Genomic DNA, 20,621 nt, shown 5'->3' with positions numbered 1-20,621 from the left:
GTGTTTTTATTTGTGGGATTGGAGGTGGTGGGTCTATTTTTTTTAGTTAAAGAAAAAAGAAAAAAAAAAAGAAAAGAAAGAAAAGAAGGGTCTATCGCTCGTCGCAGAGGGTGAATCATGGGCCATGCAGCTCAATAACTGAACACGTGACATTTGTACGAGGGATTTTCAGGACCCCACAATTGAATTTCAACGGGGGATCTCTGTTTCGCTTCTCAACATAATTACCTTGAACCGTTAAGATTGAGGAAATTAAAATATGTCGAGAAGGAAGGGAGAGTAATATAAGTACTCGCCTTGGCTTTTCTTGTGTGAGCGGACCATACGCCAGATATTCTTTTTTTTTTTTTTTTAATTTGTTTTATTTTCTTTGTAAATTATTTTGGCGGGGTACTCTAAAACTTTTTTCAGGGAGAGGCAGGCGCGACGCGGGTTAGATGGATGGATGGCTGCGTTGCACTTGCACAGCCCTCTGATGCACCTTCACCGTTAGATGCAATGTTAAATTATTTAGACAATATAAGTCAATCATACTTAATAAATTTCACATAATAATTTCAATCATTATAATAAATTTATTATATAAATAATAATTTCATCCGATAATATTTTATATTAAAAGGTGTGAATGAACATAAATGTTAAGTCTTTATTATTATTATTATTATGCTTGAATAATTTATAAAATATAAAATTTTCGAAATCATTTCATTAAGTTTTATTGAGAAGAGTTGTTAATTAATTTGGAAAATAATTATTAAAATATTATTTTTAAAGAATGATTTTTTTTAAATTTTAAAAGTAATATATATAATTAATTACTGTCAAATTTGATTAGTTCTTCTAAAACAGAATTTTCCCCACTTGGCGATACACACGAGGAATTGTATATGGTATAAATACTTGGTATATGTACGTTTTGTCTCATATGTACCATAATTCACATAGTAAAAAAATTTATATTTATCTTTAACAAGTACAAATGGGATGATATAATTTTTTTTTAAATTAAAATTTTTATATTTAAAAATAAAATATTTTTAAAATTTTAAAAAATCACTTTACTCATTTAATAATTTTTTTTATATAAATTCATATTAGTTGAATTAATATATTTTAAATACGGAATAGTATATAAAATTTTTTTCATACTTTTATAAAATCAAAATTGATATACATAAAAGAAAACAGAAATTGAATATTCTTTTCTTTAGGGATGGGAATTTATAGTCTCATCAACAGCACACGGCTTCTTCCCATAATTTACATTTATTACTTCTTAAAAAAGTTCTGCTGCATCCTCCAGTTATTGCGTCCATTCATTCATATTTTGTAAGTATCAATTGATTTTCTTAATATTATTAAAGCATTGTTTAATAGTAATTTTAAATATTATATATAATAATATATAATTAATTTTATATTTAATAAGTCTATAATTTTAATAACAATTTTATTTATTATAAATATCTAATTAAATTATTATTTTATACTGCAATAATATAAATAAATATAATAGCATTTGAATTATCATTACACTTCTCGTCTCATAATTTTTATTAAAATAAATATAATTAAAAAATTAATTCTCATACAGTGATTACTATTTACTCAAAGTAAAAAGAGTAATTTTCATTGAATTACATCTTTAAATTTCTGGTGCGATGTGCAGACTGCACTAGACCTACAATAATCTCTACATTCTAATTAACAATGTTTCATATTTACAGCTTGGACTATTAGACGCACCTATTTGATGCTTCTCATTAATTAGGAGTATTGCTCTTTAATAAATGTATGCGATTAGGCAAACAAATAAAGACTCATTTAATAAAAAAAAAAAAAAAAAGAAGCAAGTACTGCAAAGAGATTTATTATGGTGATGGCAGAAGACAACTGAATTTTCTTCTTTTGTACGTAAAGAAATGTCCCTCTCCCTGTAATAAAGTTACAAGAGAGTAAAACGCAGAAGAGAACTGTATCTGTATGTGTATGTTTGTCTCCAAGCTTTGTTCCCAAGCCTTTTCCTCTTATCTACCCACCATATATAATACAAACGCTGCAATCTTCATGCTACGTACTGCAACTGTGCGTATGGAGCTTGTAGCCCTACTCCTCTCTCTCTCTCTCTCTCTCTCTCTCTCTCTGATACGTTGCTTTCTTTTCTGTATTTTCTTCTTCTTCTTCTTCTTCTTTTCTAGGCTCGACCTCCGAGAAATGAAGCTAGAGGTGTAGAGATTGGTACAGATAGAGGACGTAAAAAAAGGGTTGGTGGTGGTGCATGCAGGTGAATAAAATCAATCCATGGAACTGGAGGTGGTTGTGCTGCTTTCCAGTTCACTTCTCAATTTTTAACAATTTGCATAACGTAGCTCTAATAATAATGCACCCACTTAAAGGACTCCATACTTTCTTGTTTGTGTTTCCTTTTACTTTTTACATGATCATCTCAAAATTTTATATATCTCTAGTTTCTAAAAATATAGTAGCTGTTTCATCATTCTGGTCAAATGCCAGATACTATTTAAGCCTACACTTTTCTTCTTCTTCTTCTTCTCCTTCAGAGCCACCAATGTCCTGTGGCTAATGGCTATAAATTTTTCAGTCTCAAAAACAACAGAAAGCAAAGACGTACAAGGGACCCTTTATTGGAACTCTTCGAGTTCAACAACCCCCCATTGCATGAACACTGATACCTATCTTTAGGCCCGTACATTTTAGCTCGGTGGGACCGAGCTATAAAAGGATCACGACCCTTCAAACAGGCAAGACCTTGATCACCAATCTTTGGCCCAATCTGTGCTTATTAGGAAAGTTCATCATAGATGATGGACAGCAGAGTTAGGGTCCACATGGTTTTCTTGGTCCAGCTGTGTGGAGGACCCCCCGCAATGCTTTGGGCCCACTTTTCTCTATAGTCTCTGTCTAATGATCATGTTTGTCCCGTAATCATAGCATACCTTACATAACCCTTTTCATTGTTGATGCATGGTAAGAAGCAGGTAACTACCACATATTATAATAAGGTTGTAATAACATGATAACGAGGAGTTGACCTTTTTTATAAGGTACCCTCGATTTGCAACAATTCTTATTATGTTTTTTGGGTTGCCCCACCTTTTAATTTCTTCTCGTCCTCACAGATCCACGCATTATGATATGGCTAGCTTCTTGGTTAATTGGCCAACCCCTTCAAGGATTCAAGCAGAGCAAAGCTAAAACATTTCAATTTGCCTGAGCAGCTACGTTTGTATAGTTATGATGTTGATAATATTTGCAATTGTTAGGACAGTAGAATACTGTGCAGGCAGATTCAGGCAAGTTACCGGCTGACTTTTAAGGAGAGTTGTAAATTCCACAAAAATATCAGCATCATAAATAGCATATGTACTGTTGGTGTTGTGCAGATAATTTATGGCCATCTAACACGATCCTTCTGGCAGGCCAATTAGTGGGCTTTGCAGTTCCCAAACTGAATTTTAATTTTTCTAACATTTGTCGATGAGGGGTAAAGCTGTGTGCGCCTGTTTTTATTTTGGCGTCTACTTAAAAGAATTCAAATTTCAGTTTAAGTTTCATATGATATATTTTTTCAGGTATTTATTACATTTTTTTAACTTCAAGATGGATATGTAATTAAGCATCATTCATAAACAGTACGACTCATTTTGACTCCCAAGAATCATGCAGACCACCCATAACCACTTATAATTTATTTTTGATATTTTCTATGTTCTATAATTTTTTATTTATTTTATTTTTTATATATATTAAAAATATAATTTTTTATTAACTTTTTAATTATATCTATTTTAAATATATTAAATTTTATTAAAAATTAAATAAATATTTTAAGAGATTTCTTTGAAATAAAATAAAATTAAATAGTCAATTATATATTAATATAGTTTAAAAAGGAAATTAAATAATAATAATTTTGGATGAACCAAAAAATAAAAAGATATATAAAAATTATAGAATGGAAGGGGTATTTCTTTTAAAGTTATTATTTTTTATTTTTTTAAATTTACTAATTAGATCATACTAAAGATATTCAATTTATAATTTTTATTTTTATTTTATTTTAAAATTATTATCTTTTTCTTTTTTATATTATTATTAACATATAAATTAATTTTTATAATTCTATTTAATTTTACTTTATTTTTAATATAGCATTTCATTGATTGACTTTTTTTAAATAAATATTAAAAGTCTCTTAATATTTAATAAAATTTAATGTCTTTAAAATAAATATACTTGAAATATTAATAAAAAAAATTAATTTTTAATATGTGTTAAAAAGTAAATTAAAAAAGTATAGGAGGAAGGAAATAATTAAAAATAAAATTTAATATATTTTAATCATACATTTCATAATAATTTTACTTTTTAACTTCAAAAATAAAGTTTTCGAAAAATCCTTTTTCGAAGCTTACAAGTTAATTGTCAAATGCATACTAATGATTTATATTAGTCATCCTTCCTCTTTGAAAATTGTTACGCTTTAATCCCTTAATTCTAATATAAAAATTGTTATGGTAACAAATTTTTTTAAGTTGAGAGCCAATTGATGTAAATTACTACCCAACGCATACAGGAAGAGATAATTTCCCATGAAGTTACTCTCTTAAGAAAGCTTCAGCCCAATGAAGCTATAGATGACGTATGCATCCTCTTTAACTTTTTTTAAAGAAGAAAAAAAAAAACAAACCAATAATAGAGGGATATTTTGACATGAAATGCCAATTGACGTACTTTTTTATAAAAGCCGATGCATGCATAGAGGAAGAGGAGTTAATCACTCCCTGCAAAGTTCCTCCCAAGTAAAGTTAGAGCCCAATGAACCTCCTGCTCTAGACCACATATGCATACTCTCAACTTCACAGCAGTACTTGGCATGCAAACTTCACGAGCTACTCGCTGTTGTCACCTGCACCACGCGTGCTTTGACCACTTGACACCAACCTACATAAAAGATAGACATCAATGTTCACCAAATCAAGCACACTCTGTAGGCATTTCACAGATGGCTAATCATGGCTCTCCACCGTTTTTGACCAATACATGCCCAGAACACACAACCTGCCAAACTCGCCCTGCTCCAGCTGGGCTTCATTCTTTTGACTTCCTCAACTCCATCCTCAACCACTACAAGGTTACTCTCACTGTTGAAGACCTAATTGGTTCAAACTCACAAGCTTTATCATTCAATCATATAGGTGGTTCCACGCTTCCAGTCTTACAGGCAACCAAGACTTTTAACTATCTGATGCAACACTTATCTGTATAAGCATTGTCCTTTTTCTTAACCCACATCTTCTACGGGTGCGTAAACAAGTCCTTAGCATGTTCAAGTTTGACGCAAAACTATTTGATGCCAAGGTTCCCACAAATAAATAAAATGAGGTCCTAGGCTTTGGGAAAATATTAATCTGCCTAATGATCACTATAAGCAAAGCCAATAAAAGGAAATGGAAGTCAACAAAGTAGAGTTTCACTTCAATCATTTTCTTTGTCCTCATTCAGTCATTTGCTAACAAAATGGTAAGAGTTAGTCAAGGATTATCTACTACATTGACATTTTGTTAGGAATCTAGGGGGTATATTGACCACTAATACCAATAGAAAAATGGAGAAACTAAAGATCAAGTGAAACAGATTTTCATGATACAAAGTAAGAAACAAGTCTGCAGAAACTAATTTTTCAAAGTAATATTAACTCTCAGTTGTCAATAATATCACAATGATACCCTTTAATAATAACACATAAACATATAGTTAAAATATTTGCATCACAACCATGTTACCAATGCCAAAACTGTAACTGCGTTCAAATGTAGGCATCAGTGTCGATACACATCATCAACTGCCATGCTTAAAATGTTCTCGAATGAATCTTTCTTCATGCTTTGGGTACTTATATCGAATATATGCTCTCAGGCACTTTTGATAGGAAAAATCTATCCATCCACCATCAGTTCTCACAACAAAAAGGCATCTTGAATATTTAAACTGGGGGTGGCGATCAACCTTTGCAGAAGAAGTTATGCGATGTATTAGTTTTATCATAAACTAACAGAAATAGACAAACAGCTAGCAATTACCACATCATTTGTTCATACCTTGCACACTGTTCAAACGTGTAAAGAAACTACGTCATATCTAGTATTTAAATTCTAGTGGTAATTAGGAATTTATATTTAGCGACAAAAAAGTCAACTATCAGTTCTTTTCACATTCTAACAACAAATCTAAAAGGAGAGCACAAAGTAGATGAGGGTAGCACCAGTCAAAAGACTTCATCTACCAATCTATATACTAAGCATCTGTGGGCCAAAAACCCACCAAATCTCCCAGACAAGGGGGTGCATGTGAAGGAAAGCAACAAAATCTATGAGATCATAATCTGTCTATTCTGTCTAGTGCTTCATTTTAGTTGAAAGTATAAAGGGGGAAAAACAAGGACTGCCCTGGGAAATTCAAAAACAAAGAACCACAAAAGTCAAGTGAACTGAGTTATTAACCAGAAGTGCTAGCTGTCCTGCAGTTGCCTGTGAAATGCTGACCCAAAACCATCATCTCATAAGCTGATTTAACTCTTAATGCTATGTTGGACACGTCTAACACGCACATTTGTGCTGAAATTGTGAGTTTGACAAAGCAAATTTTTTAGAAAAGCAAGTGGGTTACAACCAAATTAAGTTAATTTATTATCTAAAACCATTTCTTAATAATTTTGATTTTGATTCAGTATATGAAATTTAAAACCAAATTAAGTGAATCTATTATCTGAAATTATTTCTTAATAATTTTACATAAATTTTAGGTTGTCAATTATTTTGAGGAGTAAAACTGGAAGTCAAGCTCAAAAGACACCAAAATGAAAAGTGCAATCCAAGAAACCAAAAAGCTGAATAAACCAGTCACGTCAAACCACATTAAAAACATGTTTCACTTTGTTTCCCTACTATGATATGGTAATCTGGTTCATCAAATATACTTAAGAAATTCAGTTAATTTATGTGTAAGAAAATTTCAGACTCCACCAAATGAATGCTTGCATACCATTTTCCAGTACAAAAAAAATGTTATTAGAAGTCAAAACCTTCAATCTAATAAACTACACAAATAACATCTAAATAGTAAAAATCCCTGAGCACTGTAACCAAAATTTGATGTATTTGGCAATTTTGGTCATGCTAGAATTATAAGATCTTCAGTTCAGTCTTCAGTAACACAATGATATCACCATCACACACACACACATACAAACACAAACAGCTTCTGAAATCTGAACTCATTTCCCACGCCTGATCCATTTAACAACCAGCATGGGTACCCACCATGGTGACAACAAATGCGACATGAAATTTTGAGTAGCCAATTATAACTGCGAACATACTCCATTAGACATCTTATCTTCACAAAGTTTTTAGCATATCGAAATTATGTGTATAGAGAAATGCTTAAAACACAAAAAACAAAGTAAAATAGATTGAATGAAACACTGATACTTGTTTTATAATAATTCAAATCTGATGCTTACCATGATTGAGTCAAGCCCACATCCAATTTTATCTTCAGAACTTGGATGGTAAGTAAGAAGTTTCTCCACCACAGCTTTCTCATCTTCAGCTGTTAGACGTTCTCCATCCAAATACCTGAGGGCAAGAGAATTGGCCAAATGAAATCATAGACCTCAAACTTGACTAATATAGTCCAAAAATCCAACAAAGAGAGGTCTTTGACTTTTTCAAAAAGGCATTGGTCATTTCATCATGTAAACATAATTAACAGCTTAGGTTTTGTTGAATGCACTTCAACTGATTTATCATAGCTTATTATACTTGGAGTTGGGCTCTAACAACACATTTAGCATATGATGGCAACTTTATTGTGGCTTTTCAACATTAAAAAGGACTGAAACTAAAGAAACAGGAAGAGAAAAAGTTCAATAAGCTTCTCTACAAGGTCTTGTCGGCATCTACTTAATAATCCCTGTTGGAATTGATGAAAATCTTATGCTCCAACTTGAGAATGTTATGGAGAGTATCACTATTTATCTAGGATTTGTATTCCCCAATGGGTAACGTTTTCAATTATTTTTATAATATTCTTATTTACTCAGACAGTCAATTTAAGATATTATGTCATATATGTCTTCCGTCTTTCATTATAAATAAAGAAGATTTTGTATTATGAAATGTAGAATATAATTAAATAAACATGTAATCCCTTGAGGCTTTGTGTCCATGGACGAAGACTCTTATTGCCAAACCACGTAAACATTCTCACGTTACTTTCTTATTTCTTCTTTATTATTTTAACTTTAACATGGGATCAAAGCATTCAATTCATTAGGGCTACATTCCACCAATATTGTTCACGGGTAGCATTCACAATAATTTATTTTGAGGGACTATGAGCTGTTTGGCTAAAAATTCACCTACTGTTACATCTTTTTTCCCTTGCTGGCATTGCTTTCTAAGAGGGATGTGAAACCTGTGAGTCTGTTTGTATTATATTTCCTCACTGGCGTCGCTTTGGCATGGAGTTGAGTTGCTTTATTTGTTGTGTCTTTGTGCAAGTGTTTTTGAACCTAGTACAGTACTGTTACTTTGAAGCTACTATGCATTCTTATGTTAGGGACCTTGGGGTGCTTTTTAACTTGGTGTCTTGCAGCTAGTACTTTAATACTGTTGCTTATGTTTACTTCTGTCTTGAGAATTGTTGGACTATTGTAGTGTTTTAATGGAAGTTTTGTAGAAGTCGGCTATCGAGTTCTTAGGGTTATTCAAAAAACAAAGTTCTTGTTTTCCTTTGTGAAGGAGTTTTTAGCTTCCATATAAAATCTCATCAAGGAGTGAATTGAATTGATGAAGATTCTGTGCTCCGACTTAAGGGGGAATGTTATAGAAAGTTATTACTATACAGTGTATGGTTTGTATTTTCAAATAAGTGCAGTAATTTTTTTTATATATATATTCCTATTTAGTAGGATAATATCTTAATTTATGCTATCATACCGTATGCGTCTTAGATATTTCATTACAAATATTTATAGAGAAGCTTAAAAGTTATGAGACACAGAATACAACTATGTCCTCTAATTTTTTTTTTTTTTTTTTTTTTTACATCCGAGGACATAGGCTCCCGTAATTGAACCTCCTAATCTTCTCTTATTATTTTCTCCTTTCTCCTTGTTATTCTAAATTTAACACCCAAAAGTTTTTTTCCCCTTTGATTGTGAGGTTAAAAGCTTAAAGGAGAGGGTTTCCCTGAATCTCTCTATAAAAATTCAATCTCCCTCAAATTTTTCATTCCCCGTCAGGTCTACTTTCAATAACTTAAATTTCTAACTGTCACTGCTTGCTTATATTTTCAGTGGCTATGATAGTGGATTACTGGCATCAACCATGCTTACACTGTACAAAATAACTTACTAATGATAGCTTTTAATAATATCACAATTCTCTAGTGATCTTAGCACAGGCAGTATACGCATGAACAAACACATGCCTTGTGTATATATCAGTTGATGGTAAAGTCCATCGTCCGATCAATTACATAGAAAAGTAAACACTTGTTAATTCATGAATGCATAGTGATCGGTTTCCAAAATAACAGCATTTACTCCTCTATTCCCACTGTGGCAGGCTACTACACAGTTACTGATAGAACCAAAGCACTACTACTCAACCCGGCAGAAACGTAAAATTGAGGAAGCAAGTAGACAAAACAAGCACTTGAAAGGAAGTAGAGAATGCTCTAAACACTGGAAATACAATTTTGTTACGCTTAAGCGAGATGTAGAGACAGAAACCTGTCAGAGTGGAGAATTTCCTTGGTGAGGGAAATAATGGTCTCTATATCTCTCATAATCTCTTCTTCCTTGTCTTTCCACTTCCGGTAATCAGGATCATCCCACCTGGGGTACTTGGGCGAGTCCCTTGCGCTCAACACTGCCGTGGTCTTTTCGGCATCGCAAACTTCCTGGTCCAGCCTAGTTGGGTCGGCTGTGGAGCTCCACGGGTACCAAAGTGGCGAGAGTGTTCCGGCGGCTAGGCGTTGGCGGCCAAGCCGGACGCGAATTAATGGGATACCCCTGAGAAGTAGAAGCGCAGCCATTTTGGTCCGGGTCTATCGTTGGTCGCGTGGGGTTTTCCGTTTCGGCCTAGTTTGGGAATGATTGGTTACTGCGTCGGGGTGCTAGTTCGTTTCGGCCCATTTGATTCAACTGTAGGCTTGGGCCCTATAGTGATTTCACTAATCATCGTTTTTTTTTTGGCAAAAATATTACTGCATTTTACTTTTATGATAAAATTATAATCTCTCTTAATATTTCATAAAAATTATAATTCAGTTAATTATATATTTTTTTAAAAAAATAATTTAATCCTTAAATTTATTGTGTAAATAAAAGTACCATTTCATATGCTACATTAAGTACAAATTGCCAATAATAATGAGCTAAACATACTCAAAATAATCTTACTTTTTTCCTTTATATATATATATATATATATATAAAATCACCAATTTATTTAAAATTGACACAAAAAAAATACAAATTTTGAAACACAGTTTATAAATTCAAATTTAAATAATTGTGGCTATAAATTTTATAGCCTTTTTCTTTGTCAATTAAGAGTCTATTAGATAAAAAAAAAAAAAAAAAAGGAGCCTATATAGTTTACAGAAAATAAAATGATAAAAGAAAAGGATTATGGAGTTATCTTATTGTTGGCCATTGCTAAGCATTATCTTCTTCCATCTTGCAGTATTGACTCACTCTTTTAATTCTTATTTACAGCTACAAATCAATGCCATGATAATTAGAGCTTGACCTTGTTGCAAGTTGCAACTTAAGCAAATGTTTATCATATTCTTACATGCTATTATTATTTTATCATTTCAAATTTGAATAATGGAAATTCATCTACGGACAAAAAGAAGTCACTGTTGCTCTTTGTAGAATAAGCCCCGGACTTAGACAAATATAAATTGAAATTGATAAAATTTGTTCATTAATTATAATTTTATTCTAGTTAACTTGAGAAATTAATTAAACTCACGTAACTTTTCTATCGTTGACAACTATTTATCTAGAAATCGTGTACGACTATATAATTATATTTAATAAATTAATTTTCACTTATTTGTTAAAACTGTATTAAATGAACTGGTTTTCTTTAAGTAAATTAACTCTCGTTATTATATAATATAAAATTAATTTAATATAATTTATTATTAATTATATAACACAGTTTGTATAATAGACGAGTTATGCCTTTCAATTGTGGCTCTCATCTTTTTGGGTGTGCCTCTTCTTGCTGTGCTCTTCTCCGTTTTCACGTCTTTTAGTATATATGACATGGTTGGGAGTGGATGATGATGAGGCATGGATCAACTGGCCTGTTAGTTTGGATGTACATATGTTTGCCACGTTATTTTCCGTATGTAGTTGCATTGTCAAATCTAGATAGGGTTGGATTAGTTTTCCGAATTAGATTTTGTATTATTGAGTATGTGTTTGGTCTTTTTTTTATTTTATTTTGAGCCCGTTGAAGCCTCTTAATATAATAAATCCTTATATTATTAAAAAAAATTATATTTATCTGAGTTTTTTTTTTTTTAAAAAAAACATCAGTCAATTTTACTAATTTAATTTAATGGATAAAATAAAAAGATAAAAACTATATAGTATTTTTTAAAAAATACAAAAATTAAATAATTAATTTCACTAAATTACATAAATTAAATAATTAAAAATTTCTCTAAATTTAGTTTAATAATGATTTGCAAATTATGTAAAAGTATTAACTACAATATAAAATATTAATTTTATAATATTTATTTAAGTTTTGATTTAATCTTAAATCCTTAACTATCAATTTTCATAAATTTTAAAAACTATAGTTGTACTTTTTGCTTCTTTATTTTACTGGTTTACTTTTATTTTTATTTTTCATAACTTTAGGATGCCGTTAAAATGTATTTTTAAGATTTTATGTAAACAATTATAATTTGTATTTTTATAGATATCCATGCTTTTGCACTCAGTAGACTTTTGAATAAAAAGGGTTTCTTACCACTTAGGAATCAAATTATTATCTTTTAAAATTATATTATTAATTTCTACTTTTTTAAAAAACAAATTCTGGAGTTAATATTCTAAGTTAACCAATAAAATAAAATAATATTTTAATTTATTTATTACTATGAGGATAAGTTTTCATTAAGTTTCAAAATTTATACAAGGAAAGTATTGCTGTGGATTTGAACTTGGTTTAACGTGCGGAGCGATTCACGACAACAGATTATTCAAAAGGAATTCGTGGACGAAATGGAAAGATCGAAATTGTTTATAGTTCTAGAGAAAAAAAAAAACAAAAAACGGATGCAAAGAGGATGATTGTAAGAGGTCGATGCTATAGTTAAATCCTAAGTCTTGTGATGTCCACATCAGGGATGATTGTTTATGGGCCGCTCACTCAAAATCAAAGAGCTGGTGATGGAAAAGCAAGGGAAGATACACTAGGTGCAGGCCAAGCACGGGAGAACGCGCTCCATAGATATATAAACCCATAGACACAGTGGTGGATGAGGAGACTATTATAATAAAAAGAATTAAAAAAAAAAAGAAACCGAAAAAAGGGTGAAAAGGGGGACATGAAATCGGCTTTCAGGTCCGTCGTTGAACATCTGGAAGAAGAAAGACCGATCGACGTATCTGAGAAAGCATCTCCAAGCTCAACTGTGGAGACGGCCAGGAAGAGAGGTTGAAATCCGAGGCTGCAAATCGCAACCTTTCGATCTCCAGTCTACGTGGATGGGCCAGTCATCTTCGACGGCTGCAGTATTGAGCCGCCGGGAATCTAACCTTAGCCACCGTTCCAAAGCCAAATCAACGGCTCTGATCTCCCCTATGCAAGCTGAAGAACCAAGCGACTTTTTCATGAACGATGTAGAACTGGACTACATCTCCAATCTACCTGACGAGTGTTTGGCTTGTATTTTCCAGTCGCTTAGCTCTGGCGATCGCAAACGTTGTTCTTTGGTATGCCGCCGATGGCTGAGAATCGAGGGTCAAAGCCGTCACCGGCTTTCTCTCAACGCTCAGTCAGATCTCCTCCCCATGGTACCTGCTCTCTTCTCTCGCTTCGACGCTGTGACAAAACTCGCTCTTAAATGTGACCGCAGATCCGCGAGCATCGGCGATGAAGCGCTTGAAGCGATCTCATTTCGGTGCCGAAATCTCACGCGGCTCAAGCTCCGTTCGTGCCGTGATGTTACTGACGCCGGCATGGAAGCTTTTGCAAAGAACTGTAGAGGTTTGAAGAAGCTCTCGTGTGGCTCATGCACGTTTGGAGCTAAAGGTATGAACGCAATCCTCGATAACTGTGCATCTCTTGAAGAATTGTCGGTGAAGAGGCTTCGAGGAATCACCGATGGAGCCGCTGCTGAACCGATTGGACCAGGTTTAGCCGCATCTTCGCTGAAAACAATATGCTTAAAGGAGCTTTATAATGGACAGTGCTTTGGTCCGCTTATAATTGGATCAAAGAATCTCAGAACCTTGAAGCTTTTCAGATGCTCTGGCGATTGGGACAAGCTTCTTCAAGTTATTGCGGATCAAGTTACCTGTATGATCGAGATCCATCTTGAGAGGCTCCAGGTAAGCGATGTAGGCCTCGTGGCAATCTCTCATTGTTTGAGTCTGGAGATTTTGCACCTTGTCAAAACTCCAGAGTGCACTAATGTAGGGCTGGTTTCTGTTGCTGAGCATTGTAAGCTCCTAAGAAAGCTTCATATTGATGGATGGAAGGCGAATCGAATAGGCGATGATGGATTAGTAGCAGTAGGGAAGAATTGCCCTAATTTGCAAGAATTGGTGTTGATTGGAGTCAATCCTACAAAAATTAGCATAGAATTGTTGGCTTCAAATTGCCAAAGTCTTGAGCGATTAGCACTCTGCGGTAGCGATTCTGTAGGTGATGCAGAGATTTCTTGTATCGCTGCCAAATGTGTAGCGTTGAAAAAACTGTGCATTAAAAGTTGCCCGGTTTCAGATCATGGAATGGAAGCGCTTGCTAGTGGATGCCCGAATTTGGTTAAAGTGAAGGTGAAGAAGTGTCGAGGGGTAACTTATGAGGGTGCTGACCGGTTAAGAGCAAGTAGGGGATCGCTAGCCGTGAATTTAGACAGCGGCGAAGCTGAGCATCTGGATGCAAGTGCTAGTGACGGTGGGCTGCAGGAAAATGGATTTGAATTTCCACCGGTACCTAGCCAAATACCGCTGCCACCTGTTGCTTCAAGCAACACTGGGCGATCAACGACTTTCAAATCAAGATTAGGGCTATTGAGTGGAAGGAGTTTGGTGGCTTGCACTTTGAGAAGGTGGTCTAGCGGTAATAGTAGTTCTCGAAGTTAATTTAGACAGAGGACTAATAGAGGTTGCAGAGCAGAAAAATGGGTCCTTGCTCTTGGTCTGTTTGCATTATTTTGCATTGTATCTGATTCCATTTGATGTATTGAATTTGATATCCGCGTGCTGTTTATTGCCTTTTCAACTGAATCTTCATTTGCAAAAGTGATCCTTTCTACTTGCCTATACTGCTGTTTATTTTGTTGTTGTTTATTGCAAGTTCCGCAGCATCTGAAATGGTGGCATGGTTATGTTCTAGTCTATTAAATTTTGCGGGTGGTTCTTTGATATGGTGCAGTTCAATACTGGCATGCGATTGCAGTTTAATATGTCATTCTGTTCTTTTTTTCGATAATGCACCGTGGCACCTTCTGGGTGTGGATGTAAAATGTTATATTTTGAGTGAAGTTACAATTTGCAGGGGCTGCATGAGCATCTGTATCAAATTCCTGTTGATATGAGATATTTGTATTGTGATGAGTTTAGACTGTCGAGTCTGGCATTTTACTATTTGAAATTAAACTGGATAGTTGGCATGCTAGGCTTCTGACTCAGCTTGTCGAAACATTGTCATATCGTTGAAATGAGCTTTCTACTGATTTCATAATTGAACTGCTTTTGAATTGCGAATACTGAATCATCCTTGGATCTTGGATAGCTTTCTTGATCAATATCCAGGTGAAATTGATGCATCCAAAGTCAGCAACTTATGACTGATTCTCTTGGAATGTCCTCTGCCATAGTGTGCATATGCTGAAAGTTGCACAAAAGCATGATAAACACCATCGACACGAAACACGTGAAAGATGGTAATAATTCCGCTCACTTTATGAAAGATTCTGATGATTATTTCTGGCCTGACACTGTACGCATCTAGCCGGATTATTCTGACTGTTGGACTTTGTTGCCATCTTAATTTGCAAATGCCATTGTTTTCTTGTATGTTTATACTTATATATGTCTTAACATCCATGATTAGACTTGAAATAACCGTTACTTGCAGTAGCTCCCATAGCTGTACTCTGATAATGAGTTGGTGTGTCCATGCATTATCTGTTAAGGATTGATGGCCTAGCTAGGGTTTGATCCCTGCAGTTTTATTTGCAGTGAAGTGAAAGAATAGCATACTTTACCATGTGGTGCAAGTAGGTAGCTCTGCGTGCGTGATGATTTAGGGTGGTATCTACCCTGAAAACTTCAACTGCCTGAGCTAACAGGTGAATCAAGTGGTTCATTGAATAATGCCTTCCAGGGGAAGGCCTATTTCGTTTGGTCAATACTCGTTATTCATTGAATGGAATGGAAAGATGATGGTTCATCTTTTTTAATCAAGGGGCAACTTAGCTGTTATCTTCTAAAGCAATTCGTTCTTTCCAGTGTTAGAGATTTCGAAACTTCAAAAACTTATTTTTGGAGCTTAATAATCCGAAGGAAACTCATTTGTTGTATTTGAAAGCAGTGTTGCTTTCTTCTTGCTAATTGGTATGGAGATTGCAGTGCTTGAAAATGCTAGGCGCTTGTGTATCCATCGAGGCGTGGATTCACTCCTTAGATGTGAATGATAAATGGGGAGTTGGAGAGTACTTACGTTTTTTTTGGTTCTTAATATTATGTGTGAGTGTGAGTGTGAGTGTGAGTGTGAACGTCCTCTTCTTCTTCTTCTATTCTTTTAACATAAAGTTTGCATTTAATTAAAAATAGAAAAGTGCATGAATAAAAGCAAATGAATTCTAATTTAGAAATCTTGCAATAAAATATAACCTTACTACAGATAAATGTGGATTTATTTCATTATTTTAATGTCGCTATCAAATGCACAATAGTTCATGAGGACAAAACGTACGTGCTCGCAATAAATCTGAGTTGAGGTTTGGTCGTCCTGATGCTGAACTAAGAGTGTGGAAACAGAATGTAATACCCGGCTAGACTCCGGTATCGGAATCCCTACCGTCCGGTGGGACCTCGGATGTCGGAAACCTCTAGAAGGGTAAAACTATGATTTTATGAAATGTTTTCATGTATTTCATGTTTTTAAGTAAGAAATTAAATGAGTTTTTGCATGAAAAATCTTTGGAGGAAAACCCAGGTTCGGCCGCCGAACTCCGAGGTTCGGCCGCCGAACATGCATGCTTTCGGAGGGACTTTAGGCGCCCGAAAATTTTGAGTGAGGGAAATGCAGGTTCGGCCGCCGAACTCCAAGTTCGGCCGCCGAACCTTGCATGCGTGCGGAGGCACTTTCGGCCCCCGAACGTGGCCTGGCCAGCCACTTATAAAAGGGGCATTTAGCCGAAATGGGAGAGTTTTCTCCCATTTTCAGCCGCAGCAAACTTCCGACCTCCCTCTCCCAAATCTTGTGTTTTTCCTTCAATCCCCACCATTTTCTTTGAGTTTTAAGGTTCCACAAAAGTTTTTGAGTGTTTTTAAGCAAGTTTGGAGCTTGGAAATCTTGGAGCTAAATCCCTCCATTTTCCGAGCTAGGGTCGTTCTTCCTCTCGATCTTCAAGAGGTAAGCTTCGATCTATGCTTCTTTTATGTTTTATGAAAGTTTTATGCAAGTTGATGGGGTAGAATGCATGTCTAGGCTTGTTGTTAGGTTTATGTTGTGATTTGAACAATGTATGTTGAAAATGTGTTGTTTGAAGTGTTGTAGTTGGGGTATATTATAGTTTGAGACCCCTAGGTGTGACGTATGATGTGTATGCATGTGTAGAAACAAGCTTATGCATGTTTTGAGGCGTTTTGGAGGCTGTGGACACAAGGGAGCCAAGTTTCTGCCCTTCGGCAGAAACTCAGGTTCGGCCGCCGAAGTGACTTTCGGCCGCCGAACCCCCTTGTGGAGACAGTTTCGGCTGCCGAAGCCTGCCCCCGAAACTCAAGTTTCGTCTCTGTCTGGGAGGTTCGGCCGCCGAAAGTGCCGCCGAACCTGCATGACTTTCGGTTGCAGAGGGACTTTCGGCCGCCGAACCTGCCGCCGAAGGTGCCCTGTTCAGCCATTTCTTGCATGTTTTCATGTGATGTTTTCAGGATGTTTTAGGGGGTTTTTGGGGAGTATTTTAGAGTCATATTCATGTATGTTTGGTCCCTCATTTGAGTCCACCTGTGTAGGTTCGGACCCGAGGAACCGAGACCCCCAGCAGTGAGCCAGCTGCTTCAGAGTCTCTTCAGAGCTAGCCAGAGGTGAGTGGAATAAACTTTAAGTTTTAAAGCAAATTAATGAAATGTTTTAGCATGATTCACGCATCATGAATGCCATGAGATATATTAGGATATTTGCATTAGAATTCACGAATATGTCGCATTGCATACTTTGTTGTTGTTGATGCGGATGAATGTTGAATGATCCATTAGCCCTTGTATGTCATGATAGCCTATGTGAGTCCAGGTGTGCCTGCTACGGCTCTACGCCCCTGGCACTATGACGGATTATGGAAGTCCGGGTGTGCCTGCTACGGCTCTACGCCCCCGGCATGTATAAGTAAGAAAGATAGGGGCTAAATGGTGACAAGTTCATCCTTGTTGTGAAATGTTTGTGTTATGGCGCATACATGAAAGCATGATTTAAATTGATGTTTTATTATTCTGCTCACTGGGCTCTAGTAGCTCACCCCACTCCCTTTATCCCCAGAGTTGCAGGTACAGGATAGAGCAGGAAGTCGGATAGAGTAAAGTCATGGTTATGTAATAGCTAGCAGTGGACATGATTAAATTGTAATGTAATGTCTTATACAATTATGATATGTAATGATGATGTATTGAGGATTATAGTAGTGCTTGACCTAGAGGTGTGTGAATCCCCATTATGTACAGAGTATTTAATGAGTAATGATGTTAATGACCATGATTATCCAAGCTGATATGTATGATGATGATGCCCCATTGGAGTATTTGATGAGGACTCCAGTGTGGGGTTTATGTATGATTTTGTGCATGCACAGGTTTTGCTTGGATAAGAGAAAAGAAAAATTTTTACAAATCATATATATGTTGTTGTGTATGGGATTCCACAGGTTTACAGGAGGTATGTAGGCTTGCTACGGGTCCCGGCGGCCTTAAGCCGATCTGGATCCTAGCGCCGGTAACGGGTCGGATTTCCGGGTCGTTACACAGAAGACTTAAATCTCTTTTGAATCTAGATCAACTCTTTGTAACATAAAGTGGATGAAGATCAAATCAGTCCTATCTTACCCAAATAGTAGGTCCAACTGAAAAACAAAAGAAATAAGCGTCCTCGTTAACACGATGTTTGATTTAATTTTAATTCTTAAAATTTTGTAAAATTTAATTAAATTTTATATTTTATGTGTTTGGTTTGAAAAAAAAAAGAATTTAATTTTAAGAATTGAATTCCATGAAATTGATTATAACTAAATTAATTTGTTTAAATTTTAATAAAATTTAAAATGAATTTCACTGAATTAACGTAACAATATTTTGTGGACTAAACTACTTCTAACAAAATTTTTCCTTTCTACTAGCATTCATTTCATTAGTTAATTAAATAAATAATTAGAAATTAATAAATTATTAAAAAATTTTATGCAATATTATGAAGATCAGCGGCCGCAACGCCCACGTTGATCAGCAGTGACGGTCGCGGAAGAGGGAGAGCGACAACCGAGAATAATATTATGCAAGAGCAACAGTTGCGCCGCCCACAATGATCAGCAGTGACAACAGCAGGAGAGGGAGAGTGACGACTGAGAACAATGTCATGCAAGAGTAACGGTCGCGCGACGGCTGCGAGTAAGAGACAGCGATGATCGCGAAAGAGAGAGAGCGACGGCAGCAGAAAAGGGAGAGCAATAGAGAATAAGAACGACAGTAGGAAGAGAAAGAATAACTTTAGGGTTTGTAATTGATCAAGTATAAACTTATAGTAACTTTTGAATGGTTAAGGTCTCTTGAAAAACATGTTCTTATTAATTTAAGTTAAAAAATAATAATAAAAGAGAAAGAATCAAGAATCAAAACCTTAACCAATTAAGAATCAAGCAAGAGATTCAACTACTATGCTAAAGGCCTATTATTTATTAGTATATAGTTAATATATAATAATTATCAGTTCAGGTTGATTAAATCTATTTTTTACTTTTTAAAATCAAATTGATTAAATTATTTTTTTAAAAATAAAAATCATACCGAATCAAATTTATTAATAAAGTGAACTAAAATTAAAATTTAATTTAATTTAATTTGTTATTTTAATTTAAACTAAATTCTGTTTCATTTACTGGGGGTTAAAGCATGAAAAAACACCGAAAGTAAAAAGGAGGAAAACGAGTTCCCACCGGCCATGGAGGGACACTGGCAGCCCTTGTCCCTCGGCTGAATCTGTAGCGAAAAAGAGAAACGCAGAAGAGTTTCAATGGTAGTAATTTAGTTGGTGTTTTTTTTTGGGATAAATTATAAATTAAGCTCAGAGGAAATTATATGTCAATTTTTATGTTTTAAATTTGAAATAAATTTTTACGTTTTTAAAGTTGAAATTACTAAATTTATTAATTTTATTCTGTTAAGATCTGTTTCATTAGAAGCCGATGACTATTAATCAAAGTGAAAATATACTGAAATAATAACATAAGTTATATTTTCATTTTTGAAGTATAAAAAGTTCGCATATTAGTTAAAGTTCGCATATTAGTTCCTCCATTTTACGTTTCTCAACTTCCATTGTGTTAATAAAATAATTAATTTATTTAAACAAGTGAAAAGAAATTTATTAATTTGAATGAAGGGACCATTTTGTCTAAAAAAGAAGAAGTTGAAAAGATGGTGATAATCAAAAAAGAAACGCAGTCGCATGCAGAGATGGAAATTTGAGAGAGAGAGAGAATGGAAAACGATATGAAAGCCTCAAAAGAAAGGAAAAGGAGAAAAAGGAAATGTAAATTTAGGTTTAGATATGGAGATATAAAATTTAGGTTTAGGTATTTATATGAAGGGGGATAGGGATTAGGGACTCTATGTTTGAAGATGAAAAGCTGGGCGCCTAGAGTAAATGCTGGGCCTGAAGTGGACTGCTCATAAAAGCCTACCTTCTGCACAAATCCATTTGCCGTGAAGAAGTGGAATATCTGTAGAGCATGCAATTTTCTGGTGCAGTCATGCGAGAGCTACTTGGATGCTAAGCCCCCCATGCCCTTACAGACCAGACTCTATTGGTTTCAGTTCCTTTGGGAGATGGTGGGTG

The 20,621-nt window shown here is 34.7% G+C and overlaps 2 protein-coding genes across 3 annotated transcripts; one reads left to right on the top strand and one right to left on the bottom strand.

The window, feature by feature from the left end:
- Positions 1 to 4,503: 4,503 nt before the first annotated feature.
- LOC110605864 (protein DCL homolog, chloroplastic) lies at positions 4,504 to 10,186 on the bottom strand. Of its 2 annotated transcripts, none has more exons than XM_021744532.2 (3): positions 9,827 to 10,186; positions 7,550 to 7,664; positions 4,504 to 4,968 (listed from the first exon to the last, which is right to left on the bottom strand). In XM_021744532.2, the coding sequence occupies exons 1-3, from the start codon at positions 10,129 to 10,131 to the stop codon at positions 4,930 to 4,932; spliced, it is 459 nt and encodes a 152-aa protein (XP_021600224.1). In that variant the 5' UTR covers positions 10,132 to 10,186; the 3' UTR covers positions 4,504 to 4,929. The 2 variants fall into 2 exon arrangements, with proteins under 2 accessions (XP_021600224.1, XP_021600223.1); XM_021744531.2 differs by lacking the exon at positions 4,504 to 4,968 and adding an exon at positions 5,636 to 6,033 and having other exon boundaries at positions 9,827 to 10,182.
- A 2,291-nt stretch (positions 10,187 to 12,477) lies between these two features.
- LOC110606597 (F-box protein At1g47056) lies at positions 12,478 to 14,615 on the top strand. The gene has a single exon (XM_021745473.2). The coding sequence runs from the start codon at positions 12,836 to 12,838 to the stop codon at positions 14,435 to 14,437; it is 1,602 nt and encodes a 533-aa protein (XP_021601165.1). The 5' UTR covers positions 12,478 to 12,835; the 3' UTR covers positions 14,438 to 14,615.
- The last annotated feature ends 6,006 nt before the right edge of the window (positions 14,616 to 20,621 follow it).

This window comes from Manihot esculenta, chromosome 18 (genome assembly GCF_001659605.2).
Source record: "Manihot esculenta cultivar AM560-2 chromosome 18, M.esculenta_v8, whole genome shotgun sequence".
Classification (NCBI taxonomy): domain Eukaryota; kingdom Viridiplantae; phylum Streptophyta; class Magnoliopsida; order Malpighiales; family Euphorbiaceae; genus Manihot; species Manihot esculenta.
Note: the sequence above shows the minus strand (reverse complement) of the source record. Positions and strands in the feature narration are given on the sequence as shown.